Source organism: Budorcas taxicolor, chromosome 19, assembly GCF_023091745.1.
Source record: "Budorcas taxicolor isolate Tak-1 chromosome 19, Takin1.1, whole genome shotgun sequence".
Taxonomy (NCBI): domain Eukaryota; kingdom Metazoa; phylum Chordata; class Mammalia; order Artiodactyla; family Bovidae; genus Budorcas; species Budorcas taxicolor.
In genome coordinates this window covers 55,784,952-55,797,200 of record NC_068928.1, presented here as the reverse complement: position 1 = coordinate 55,797,200, position 12,249 = coordinate 55,784,952, and the positions used below count along the sequence as shown (strand labels likewise).

At 48.4% G+C, this 12,249-nt stretch overlaps 1 protein-coding gene and 4 non-coding genes across 5 annotated transcripts; 2 read left to right on the top strand and 3 right to left on the bottom strand.

Moving 5' to 3' along the window:
- The first annotated feature begins 2,230 nt into the window (after positions 1–2,230).
- Positions 2,231–2,303, top strand: TRNAR-CCU (transfer RNA arginine (anticodon CCU)). The gene has a single exon. It is a non-coding gene; the product is annotated as a tRNA-Arg (tRNA).
- Positions 2,304–2,732: 429 nt separating this feature from the next.
- On the bottom strand, positions 2,733–2,805 carry TRNAR-CCU (transfer RNA arginine (anticodon CCU)). Its single transcript has one exon. It is a non-coding gene; the product is annotated as a tRNA-Arg (tRNA).
- Positions 2,806–3,129: 324 nt separating this feature from the next.
- On the bottom strand, positions 3,130–3,202 carry TRNAR-UCG (transfer RNA arginine (anticodon UCG)). The gene has a single exon. It is a non-coding gene; the product is annotated as a tRNA-Arg (tRNA).
- A 469-nt stretch (positions 3,203–3,671) lies between these two features.
- Positions 3,672–3,744, top strand: TRNAR-CCU (transfer RNA arginine (anticodon CCU)). Its single transcript has one exon. It is a non-coding gene; the product is annotated as a tRNA-Arg (tRNA).
- A 3,575-nt stretch (positions 3,745–7,319) lies between these two features.
- Positions 7,320–12,101, bottom strand: ATP5PD (ATP synthase peripheral stalk subunit d). The gene is made up of 6 exons (XM_052658288.1): positions 12,034–12,101; positions 10,461–10,591; positions 10,097–10,193; positions 8,602–8,673; positions 7,672–7,734; positions 7,320–7,521 (listed from the first exon to the last, which is right to left on the bottom strand). Exons 2-6 carry the CDS (start codon positions 10,580–10,582, stop codon positions 7,390–7,392), a joined length of 486 nt encoding a protein of 161 aa, XP_052514248.1. The 5' UTR covers positions 10,583–10,591; positions 12,034–12,101; the 3' UTR covers positions 7,320–7,389.
- Between the last annotated feature and the right edge of the window lie 148 nt (positions 12,102–12,249).

The following is a 12,249-nucleotide window of genomic DNA, read 5'->3' as shown; positions in this document are numbered from 1 at the left end:
TGGTTATTGCTGCCAAGAAATTAAAAGACGCTAACTCCTTGGAAGAAAAGTTATGACCAACCTGGATAGCATATTAAAAAGCAGAGACATTACTTTGTCAACAAAGGTCCGTCTAGTCAAGGCTATGGTTTTTCCTGTGGTCATGTATGGATGTGAGAGTTGGACTGTGAAGAAGGCTGAGCGCCGAAGAATTGATGCTTTTGAACTGTGGTGTTGGAGAAGACTCTTGAGAGTCCTTTGGACTGCGAGGAGATCCAACCAGTCCATTCTGAAGGAGATCAACCCTGGGATTTCTTTGGAAGGACTGATGCTAAAGCTGAAGCTCCAGTACTTTGGCCACCTCATGCGAAGAGTTGACTCATTGGAAAAGACCCTGATGGTGGGAGGGATTGGGGGCAGGAGGAGAAGGGGACGACCGAGGATGAGATGGCTGGATGGCATCACCGACTCGATGGACGTGGGTTTGGGTGAACTCCGAGAGTTGGTGATGGACAGAGAGGCCTGGCGTGCTGCGATTCATGGGGTCGCAAAGAGTCAGACACGACTGAGCGACTGAACTGAACTGAACTGAACGCATATATACGAAATCTAGAAAAATGGTGCTGAAGAACCTATTTGCAGGTCAGGAATACACACACAGATGTAAAAACAGACTTGTGGACACAGCGCAGGAAGGAGAGGGTGGGATGAATTGAGAGTAGCCTTGAAACGTACACATTACCATACATAAAATAGATAGCCAGTGGGGAGTTGTGTAACACAGGGAGCTCAACCAGGTGCCCTGCGACAACCTAGAGGAGTGGGATGCGGTAGGGGGCAGGAGAGAGGTTCCAGAAGGAGGGGATATATGTATGTGAACTGAAGTGAAGTCACTTAGTCGTGTCCGACTCTTTGTGACCACATGGACTGTAGCCTACCAGGTTCCTCAGTCCATGGGATTTTCCAGGCAAGAGTACTGGAGTGGGTTGCCATTTCCTTCTCCAGGGGATCCTCCCAACCCAGGGATCAAACCTGAGTCTCCCGCGTTACCTATGGCTGATTCATGTCCATGAATGGTAGAAACCAACACAACATTGTAAAGCAATTATCCTCCAATTAAAAACAGCAACAACAAGAAGATGAGGGCAGAAGAATGAACATGGGTGGACCTCATAGACACAGTGATGAGCCACAGAGGTCAGACTGTAAGAGTATGATTCGTTTATACAAAGTTCAAATCAGGCAAAACTGCCTTATGGCCTTGAGAGTCAGGGAAGTATTTACCCTGGGGGCAGTGGGGAGGAAGCAGAAGGGAGCCTTCAGGGGCACTGGCAAAGTTCTGTATCTCCTCCAGCCATGACCTTGAGATATGTACACCTTACTGCATGGATGTTACACCTCAACAAGCAGACCAATTAGTTAACTGAAAGGAGGACAGGCTCAAGGAAGGAGACTGGAGCCAGGTGGGGGTACATTCCTCTTTCTTGTTGGTATTACGGGTTTATGCAGACTCTGTAAGTGGGAGAGAGAAAGAAAAAAGAACGTCTCCAAGTCCCTGAGAGCTAAGATCTCAACGCAAGCACAGGCAGGGAGTAGACAGTGACTGCCCTGGGCTGACTCTCCTTCCCTTACAATTTTCCAATAGGTATGGATTTTAGTAGTGGGTTTTCAACATGTGTAACATTTTAAAATGTGCTTTTTCTGTATTTGTATTCCCTTTTGTATAACAGTCCTAAAGAAACAAGATATTAAAGTGTCTAGTTGGGTGATCCATTTCTTTTCGCTCTATTCTGAAATTGCGTACCTATATATTTCTACTATCAAGACTGGAAGGATGTGTTCCTTCCGGTTGTACATTGTTTCATGACGGGGGAGAGTGTTACTGTTTCTGTTTCAGGACTCGCGCTTGAGATGAGTTAGCTCTTGTTCACTTCCTGCACTTATCTATGACGGTAAAATTTGGAAATGCCTGCAAACCTCAGCTTTCGCCCGCCATCCGTAGTCTAAGGTGTCCGGGCAGAATCAGCGCCGCCCTCCCAGCACCCGTGTGCTTGCCAGTGCGGCTAACAGGGGGCGGCAGTTCACTTCCCACCATGTTTCTTCCTCGTGGATTTCCGTGAGCATCCGAGGTCTCGGTTTGGCGCGGCCCGGGCACCGCATCCTAGGGCGTTTGTCTCGCTAAGCCGTGCTTTGCAAGGCCCTGGGTCTGACCACCTACTAGAGGAAGAGATGTCGCCAAAACGAGCCGCAGGCCCCAGTGGCCTAATGGATAAGGCACTGGCCTCCTAAGCCAGGGATTGTGGGTTCGAGTCCCACCTGGGGTAAAGCACCTTTTTGGTCCTTGCACCTAGAATCCATGTGCTAATAGGTCGCCGCTCCAAAGACTCGGAACACACTGGGGTCCGGCCTGTGGGTGGAAAACCGGCTAGATCCCAAAGCAGGAACCTGAAGAACCTCTGCCTCCCTGGAAGCCGCTGACTTTTGGACAGAGCACAGGCCGAGCGGACAAGGCGGGAGGACGGATGCGAGGTCACCAGGGCGGGAAGAGGGGGAGAGGGACACTGAGTCCCGGGCCGGGACGCGCAGACTATTTGACTGCAAACGAGGCCGAGGTCAGCTGCACAGCAGAAGGCGAGCTGAGAGGGGGCGGGTGGGGCGCCCCTGAGTCCCCAGATCCCTAGGCTGCAACCTTGGAGGCTCGTTCTCTGCGGACGCAAAAGCTAACGTGGGGCTAGGCGGGCCCGCCCCGACACCACCCCAGGTGGGACTCGAACCCACAATCCCTGGCTTAGGAGGCCAGTGCCTTATCCATTAGGCCACTGGGGCGCGACGGCCAGGGCCGACCACGTGGTCCGTGGTAACGCGCAGCGGCGCGCGCACAGGCCTCAATCGGCCCTACGACAACACCGGCCGGACCGCGGACCCCGAGGACCAGGGCCGGGCCCGGGAGGCCTGCAGGACAAGCGGGGGGCGCGGCCGCGGGGCCACGCGAAAAGTTAAAACTTCACGGTGAGGCGAGACTGAGGACGATGCCGGACGGCAAGGGGCGCGGAAAGGGAACGCCTGAAGGAAGCAGAAACGGGGATGAAATCATGAAGAAAGCGGGTACGCATTTTAAACTCGGGAGGAGATGCTCGTCCAAAACGAAGCCGACCACGAAGGGACTCGAACCCTCAATCTTCTGATCCGAAGTCAGACGCCTTATCCGTTAGGCCACGCGGTCCCAGAGCCTACCGATTTGCGGGAAGATAGTTGAGCGCACCCTCCCGGAGGCGGCGTTGGGCCGAGGGAGAAAACCGTGCGCTTTTGGCCCCAGGGCGCGTCCTCGGGGCTGCAGAGCAACAGCCACGCTGCGCCAGCGCCGGGGCGGCCGCAGGTAGTTCCCACTTAGCGAGGAGGCAGCATGCCCCAGAAGTAGGGTGTCTGACTTCGGATTAAGCGTTTGCGCCCCTTCGTGGTCGAAACGCTTTAATCCTGAGAAGAGGGCGGCACTCTTGGGCCGCAACCAAACCCAGCCATTGCCCTTGTTTCAGGGTCAGAGACAGCGCGGGACCTTCTCCTCGCAGCTACTTCCATCGCTTGGGGCTCGTGTCCAATCGGACTTTGCACCTGGTAACTTCCGGGTTGACGTCACTACGCCGGTCTCCGGCGTCATAGTTCAAGAGACATGTGATCGGCGCCGTCTTCGTGAAGCCCCAGTGGCCTAATGGATAAGGCACTGGCCTCCTAAGCCAGGGATTGTGGGTTCGAGTCCCATCTGGGGTGGGGGTGGATAAACCACCAAAAATTCTCCTTTATATCCCTTCACGACCACCAGACGGCAAGATTTTCTCCTTCCTTCTGAGACCGTTTTCGTGTCTGTGGATGCCACTTTGCCGTTTCATTTTGATCGAGCCTGACTCTACTTTGAAAGGTAGACTGATATGAGTGCAAATGGTTCCCCATTTCGTGTTGCCTCTCTCGGTTGACGTCTCAACAGTCACGTGGCGAACGGGCTCCGCCAGCTACGAATCCCTGTGCAAAAGAAGCGAGCGTGTTCAGTGCGAGTCCACCGCTGTGAAGTTAAAAGCAGACCACGCAGTAGCGCCCCCGTCCCTCCCTGCCCCTCGGAGACCCCAGTTAGAGACAGTCAGGCAGGATCGGGGTGGGCGTTGACCAGCTCCGTGCCCTTCGTTTGAGAGCGCGCCCACCAGTGCCCCGTGCTGCGGCGAGAAGGGGTGCAAGGAAGCTTGTGTGTGCACGGTCCTTGGACAGGGGAGGCGACAATGCCAGTCTCTTGTGTGCAGAGGGTTTTAAGCAGAGGAATAAGATAACTATATTTGCATTTTGAAAAGATCCCCTCGGCAGCACCTTAAAGAATGAATTAAAGACAACACTGTAAATCAACTATACTCCTACATATATGTATATTTTAAGAAGGAATTACAGGCAGGTGAGGGTATAGGCAGGGAGACCTCTTAGGGAGAGACTGTGGTTCAGGGAAGAAATGACCAAACGATGAATGGCGGCTCTAGCAGGTCCACGAACGATCTTTGCCTGAATAAACTACAGTTGACCCTGGATCAATTTAGGGATTAGGGCTGCCGACCCTCCTCAGTCAAATAATCTTGAGTTTAACTTTATACTCGGCTCTCTGCACCCGCAGGTTTAACTGACCTCAGATGGTGTAGTTCTGTAGTATGTATTTAAAAAAAAAAAAATCCACATATAAATGGTCCCAATCAGTTCCAACTTGTTTTAAGGGTCAACTGTACTTCATTAGGGGTTACAAAATAGTGATTTTCCTAATATTACTTTTCTTTCCACATTTATTAACTGGAATACTTTGTAAAGAACTTTTGTCATTAACTAGGTCTATTAGTTGATCTATTAATACTTTTGCTTAAATTAAGACACGATAAATGCATATTTTTTTCTTCAATGCCAGTTTTTACAGTAAGGAGTTGCAACCCTTGATATAGCCCATCTATCCATTTTTTAACTCTCTCCCTCTCCTTTTTTTCTTTTCTTTTTTTTTTGCCACACCTCGGCTTCCAAGATTTTAGCTCCTGGACCAGGGATTGTACTCTGCTGAGCAGTGAAAGCACTGAATCCTGACCACTGAACCTCCAAGGAAGGTCCTAACTTTTTAAGGATGAACAGCTTGTACCTGGATTTTGAATTGACCCAGTTAGAAACTTTCCCTTCTGATAGAGGGATTTACTGGAGAAGGCAATGGCACCCAACTCCAGTACTCTTGCCTGGAAAATCCCATGGACGGAGGAGCATGGTGGGCTGCAGTCCATGGGGTCGCTAGAAATCGGACACGACTGAGTGGGTTCACTTTCACTTTTCACTTTCATGCATTGGAGAAGGAAATGGCAACCCACTCCAGTGTTCTTGCCTGGAGAATCCCAGGGACTGGGGAGCCTGGTAGGCTGCCGTCTCTGGGGTTGCAGAGTCGGACACGACTGAAGCGACTTAGCAGCAGCAGCAGAGGTATTTACTGATTCGTAATTACCCTGTGTGTTTGGTTCTGTGTTTATGCTACTTATGTTTTTGCTGATTTTACCTTTAACTGTTGCCATGTAGGAAGTACATCTCTCTCTCTAGTGATCTGAAAAGCACAATCCTATTTTACTAGTGATAATTTTTCATGTAAAATCAATGCATGCTCAATGCAAAAACTTCAAGCAATTCAGGATATAAAACTTCAAAGTGCCCCCCCCCCCCACTCCCGCCATGCTTCATAAATACCTGGGACTGAGATAATGTTAGTTTTTCACTGTTGTTTCTTACTGTAAGTCTTCCAACGCCTTCCCTCAAATGCTAGGGACCCCTCCGTTAATTTTTGGTCTTGCTGCAAGAGATCTTAGTTCCCCAACCCGGATCCAACCCACGTCCCCTGCAGTGAAAGTGCAGGGTCTTAACCATGGACAACCAGGGAAATCCCAAGGACTCCCCTCCCATTGTTACAAAAGTTTCACAGGCCTTTCATTGATTTTTCCCTTCCTGGTTCTAACCACACTCCAAAAGATTCCCTAGGTTTTCACTTTTCTGCATCCCTAGATCTTCAGCTGGATGGCTGGGTGCCAATGCAATGATTCACAGCGGTGGGGAGGGAGCATGTGGTACTTGTTTTGTGCATGAAAGGCCTTCTCTAGAGCTTGACTGCTGAACGTCAAGGATCGCGACTGAAGCCGCTCTAAGTGGAACACGCCTTGCCCCCCAGTTACATTTTACCTTTAGCCCAGCCCCTGCCCTATAAATTAGGGGTGACGGTGCTCCAGGATCTATTCAGCTTATGTCCTTTAAGACATTACTTCCTTGAGGGTTATCAGCCAGTTGATCTCCCATAAATCCCATCTGCAATCTCTGGCAGAAATGTCACAAAATTGTTGAAATGTGTCTTTTCCTCAGTAGGTCTTTTTCCTACAGGATTTAAGCCTCATCAAGGCGGATGCCTTTGCTTAGATTGCTGTCTTACTGAGATGCTTCTCAGATTCTCTCATTGCATTCTTATTACAATCCTGATGTTTGTAAATGAGGAAAGGAAAAGTCTGGAGATGGCAGATTAATCTAGAACCAGCAATTAAATGGTCAAGGTCAGGTGTAAGCAGTAGGCATACAAGCTCCTCTGACTTCAAAGACAACAGATCTCTCCCCATCATCTCATCTTACTTTATACCGCCTGTATTTCCTGGCATTGCTCAGGCATCCTGCAAGGAATTCTGCTATAATAATAAATAAATCCTGCTATAATAATTGTTTAGTCACTAAGTCATGGTTTTCCCAGTAGTCATGGACGGATGTGAGAACTGGACCATAAAGAAGGCTGAGCGCCGAAGAATGGATGCTTTTGAACTGTGATGCAGTCCCTTGGACTGCAAGGAGATCCAACCAGTCCATCCTGAAGGATATCAGTCCAGAATATTTATTAGAAGGATTGATGCTGAAGCTCCAGTACTTTGGCCACCTGATGCAAAGAGCCAACTCATGGAAAAGACCCTGATGCTGGGAAAGACTGAAGCCAAGTGGAGAAGGGGGTGGTGGAGAATGAGATGGTATATAGCATCACTGATTCAATGAATATAAATTTGAGCAAACTCCAAGAGATAGTGAAAGTCGGGGAAACTAGTTGTGCTGCAGTCCGTGAAGTCGCAGAGGGTCAGACACGACTGAGCTACTAAACAACCACCACCGCAGCCCTGGGCCTCAGTAATTTCCTTCCTACACATCCTCACCATGAGACAAACGCACACACCTGTGGGCACACCTTTCCAGTTCAACAAAAACTCTGCTCCCAGTGAGGTCACCCCAGAGTTTTAATTATCTCAACCACAATGGAGCAGACACACACAGCACCATGTAATTATTTTTAATGTCCAGAGTTTATAATTCCAGGGCCAGAACTATCTCCTGGACTCGAGCTTATAAGCTCTCAATTGGCCTGTGAGGCCAGTAGGGGTACTTCTTCTTGTCTAATTTGGTTTCTGGGAAGACTTCATTCAAGTCCTCAATGGTCATCTGATCAAATGGAATTATGTTCCTCATCTTCTCCAGCTGAAAAAAGAGGGGAAAGGTGTCAAGATAAATAGGATTGCAGAGATACAAAAAAAGAATCCAAGGCAGGTGACCACTGCTAGGTGAAAGACACATGGCTGTGAAAGGAGAGAAAACGGATTACAAGCAAAGGCCAAGGCTCATCCTTACCTCTTTCTCATATTCCTGAATCCTGGTCTTTGATTGAATCAAAAACTCAGCACAACTTTTCACCTTTAAGAGAAGGGAGAAATTCTGTTTTGAAACCAACTTGTACCTTTCTGACCCCAAGGATCCCAAGGTATGAGGAGTCCTGGAGCCCCCCACTGCTTTCCCACACTCTGTAGAGAGGAGGTGGGCTCCTCTGACTACTTGGGGGATTCTGCTTTAGGGGGCAAACTGCAGCTCTCCCCAACACCCACAAAGAAGCCCGTACAGGAGAACCAGCTTAAGGTGGCAGGCCCAGGGTTCTTCAGTGAGTTATTCATCTAGGCAACCTACAAATGCCTGCCTCACCAGGGCCTGCCGAATGGCCAGGACAAGCCACTGACCACCTAGTCAGACTTCTCCTTGGTGGAGCCACCTGGGTTCCAACACTGGGCTTTTAGTACTTTCAAGCAAACGGGTATTTGACTACTCACTACCGTGTATAATTTTCCTGCCCCGTTTCAGCTCCCTGATTGTTTTTAAGTCATGTTGAGGTATAACTGACATATAATAAAATGCACATATTTAAAAACTACTACTTGATAGGGTTTGATATACGCATCCACCTGCGGAACCATCACCACAGTAAAGACAGTTTAATACTTATCATCCCCTCCACCCCAACCCTAGGCAACCACTGATGTGCTGGTCACCAGACATTTAGCTGAACTTGTTTATAGTTTTCCAGCAGTGGAGTCATACAGTGTGTACTCCTTTGCTGGATTCTTTCACTCACATAATTATCCTAAGGTTCATCCGTATTACTGCATTTATTAACAGTTCATCCCTTTTTAGCGATCCTTTAAATTCACTCCATCTTAACCTTACTAGTAAGAAACAGGACTGTCAGGAATTAAGAGAATTTTAGAATAAGTAAGAGCCTCAACTACTTACATCTTCTTTTTCTTCGGCATCCACCTGGGCAGTATATTTATCCTCTGGTATAGGAACCTTCAGGGCATTAAACTACAAACACAGGAATAATGAACTGTTGTTAACATCACCAGGAGTCCCCTCAAAAGGACTCAAAACTGCTAACTGTAATAGATCATATAAAAATACATTCTCCATTCCAAGCGGCACAAGCAGGCATCTAGGGCATTCTACTGGAAAGAGTATTAGACTGGCAATGGGAGCTCAAGGTTCCTCTGCCTCATCACTAGCTGGAGACCTTGGACAATTCTCTCATTACAATGAGCTTCAGTTTCTTCATTTGATAAAAAGAGGCAGACTTGATGACCTCAAAGAACCCTGCAGTTCTAAAGTAATTCTGATTTCTCTCTTTTTAAAAAATTTTATTTATTTTGGCTGTGCCACACAGCATGTAGGATCTTAGTTCCCTAACCACGGATGGTTACCCGTGCCCCCTTGCAGTGGAAAAGCGGAGTCCACACCACTGGACCACCAGGGAAGTCCCCTGATTTCTCTGTGAAAAGAAACCCTAGTGGACAGGTAGTGGAAGTCATGCTTGCATAACAGAGATGGATGAGACCTTTTCCCTAGAAGACGGCTTAGTGTCTTGGCCCTGGCACTGAGCGCTGTTCCTAGCAAAGTGGGCCCTCAATAACAATCTGCTGAATGAACAAGCAAATCCTGGATGATGAAATTTAACATCAGAATATAGGTGGGCAAGGGCTTCCCTGGTGGTTCAATAGTAAAGAATCCACCTGGCAATGCAGGGGGCACAGGTTCGATCCCTGATCTAGGAAGATCCCACAAGCGGTGGAACAACTAAACCCAGACCCCACAGCTACTGAGCCTGTGCTCTAGAGCTAGGAGCCACAGCTGCTGCAGATACTGAAGCCCTCACACTAGAGCTCTGCTGCTTCACAAGAGACGCCACCACCACAAGAAGCCTGCACACCATGACTAGAGAGTGAACCCCTGCTCACCGCAACCAGAGAAAAGCCCACGCAGCCACAGAGACCCAGTACGGTCAAAACATAAATTATACAAATAAGAAGACAGGTGAGTGAGAGACCACAGCTACAAGGGACAATAAAAAAGCAGAGGAAAGAGGAAAATAGTAAAAGCGGAGGAAAAATGTCAGCTTGATTTAAAAGGAGGCAGGCGAGGAGCGCAGAAGGGAGCCAGGCAGAAACACCCAACTCAACAGCCCTCTGGCTCTCGGATTAAGACTGTTATACCGTTTTCTTAGACAAGAAACCTGCTGAATGAGGAGACCCTGAATTCTCCCGTACCTACTTACCATTTAAATCTGTCATCACAAGACCTTTGGCCACACCCGTCTCTCCTGAGCCTCCCTTGGGATCTGGGTGTTAACACCACTCCTCTTTCCTCACTGTCATCCCGTGTAACTGTCCAGGGTCCTGCTCCCCCACCCACAGCTGTGTTACGAGACCAGGGCTATAGCTGCCTGAAGGCTCACCTTCTTCTCAAAGTCATCCACCAAGCCAGCCTTTGTCACGTTGGCCTTGTAGTAAGCCCAGTCGATAGCAGGTGGCTTCTCAGGCAGAGTAGCCAACCTGCTCACATAGAAAAGCAAAAGTTAGGACTGTTCCACAAGCAAGAGGAAATTCACACAGCAATTTCCCTGTTCTTCATTCCTATGGCCCGGAGCTATCGCCACACTCTTCCCTAGGAGAGAGATTATAGGAATGTAACAAAAAATAATGATTCACTAGTATTTAGAAAATGCATGAAATTTTCTGCCAGAAGAACATCAGAATTCATATATTTTGTTTCCACATGAAATCACAAGTCCAGAGGCTCCCTCTCAACAAGGTACTGACCTGGAGGTTAGGGTCTCGTTCCAGGACTTCAAGGAGTTAGCCACGGCCTTCTGGTTTCGAGGGATGATCTCCCCAAAAGCTACCCAGTCAATGGTTTTTAGAGCAAGTTTCCGTCCAGCCATCTTGAGATCCTGGAAAATACAACAGGTCAGATCAAAACAGGGCTCTTGGAGAGAATCCTCTGAAGGGCATCGCAGAAGTATTCAAGTTTTAAGAAATAGATCAGCATCATATGAGTGGGTATATCTGTCAACTAAAGGAATTAGGATGACAATATCAGAAGAGGATATTTCTTTTAGTTTTTAAAATTCAAGGTGTACAACCTGGCATATAAATGTATTTTAGATGGTATACCCTCTCTTCCCCATCTCCTGATTTATCCTTAAAAGTCCAGTTATTAAAAAAAAAAAAAATCCAGTTATCCAGTGTTTGCATTCCATGTACCCTTGGAAACATTGCTAAAGCAATATTCATGCATTACATAAAAGTTAGTAATTTAAAAACACTTCCACTCAGCCTACATTTTATTCACTGATTCTCCAGTGCACAGAACCTGACACATATTCACATTTCAACAAGGCTCAGTTAAATAAAGCAGACGCTGGACCAAAATTTCCTCACCTGAAAAATGGGGATAATAAGCCCTGTTAGCCAAAAAAAGGCTGTTAAAAAGATCAAATATAACTGTGCACACCAATTTGCACTGCAAACTTAAGGGGCTCTCTACCCACTCCTTGTTAAACTGGTAATACGCCCACACCTTATTCATGCCTGGTGATCCCCTGTAGTGTTAGCACATACCCTGAGTATACTGGCAATACTCTTAATTTAAAAAAAAAAAATGTATTCAATACATACGTGAATGTGAGAGAACATGCAAAGTGATCACAACCGTTAAAGATCTTTATAAACTATGGGGTGGATCACAAAGGAGATGGAAATTTTCCCCAGGGCCTTAAAAGAAAGAAGACACATGTCCAACATCTGCCTCTTCCTTTCACTCTCAAGACAGCTTATGTTCCCTGGAGTGGAGGTGAGGGGCGGGTGACCTTTAAATACACCAGACAGAATAAGTGCCCTTGCTGAGAGTTTTCCAAGCTCGGAAGCTTCGTAAATGGGTTTGTTGTCTTTTATTTACTGCTGAATCCCCAGCGCCTAGAACAGATCCTGAACACAGCAGGTGCTCAGTGACTATTTACTGAATCGATAAATGAACCCTGCATTAGAGAAGCTCTGAAAGCTCCACACGCTCGAAAGCTGGAACCTTCAGAAGGGAAGCGCACAGCCCTCCAGCCTGCTGGGCGTCACCAAGCAGAATAAAACTACGTCCCGGCAGCGTTTCCTCAGCCTCCAAACCGGACTCCTGAAGCCGCCAGGCTGGAGTCAGGCTGGACGAGACAAAGGTTACTGGAAGCCCTAGAAGTCAAGAGGCCAAACTGGCCTCTGCGGCCTCGCGCTACAGGCAGGGGAGAGGAAGAAGGGCGCGAAAGAGCAGCCGCGCGAAGCAGGGGCGAGACAAGGGTCGAGCCGAGGTATGCAGGAGCAGAGCAGAGAGGCCCCCAAGACCACTCACCTTCACCGACCCCAGGCGGCCCGCAGTCCACAGCAGCAGAGAACGGAAGTGGGTCACCGGAAGCTCTCCCCTCAGCCAACCCCAAACCCAAGGGGGCGGGCCTTGTCTTGCAGTTCAGCGAATAGCGGCTAGGACTGATTCAGGAAGTCCCGCCTCCGGGGGCGGGCGTAGCGCTCCCACAGCCCGGGGACGCGGACGCTGGTTGGGGGTGCTCCC

Excerpts from the sequence above, each read along its gene's own strand:
- ATP5PD (XM_052658288.1), bottom strand. The coding sequence starts at position 10,582 with ATGGCTGGACGGAAACTTGCTCTAAAAACCATTGACTGGGTAGCTTTT. Across the intron at positions 8,674-10,096 it reads TGGATGACTTTGAGAAGAAG|TTTAATGCCCTGAAGGTTCC; the intron begins GTGAGCCTTCAG and ends CTGTGTTTGTAG. Across the intron at positions 7,522-7,671 it reads TTCAGGAATATGAGAAAGAG|CTGGAGAAGATGAGGAACAT; the intron begins GTAAGGATGAGC and ends CTCTTTTTTCAG.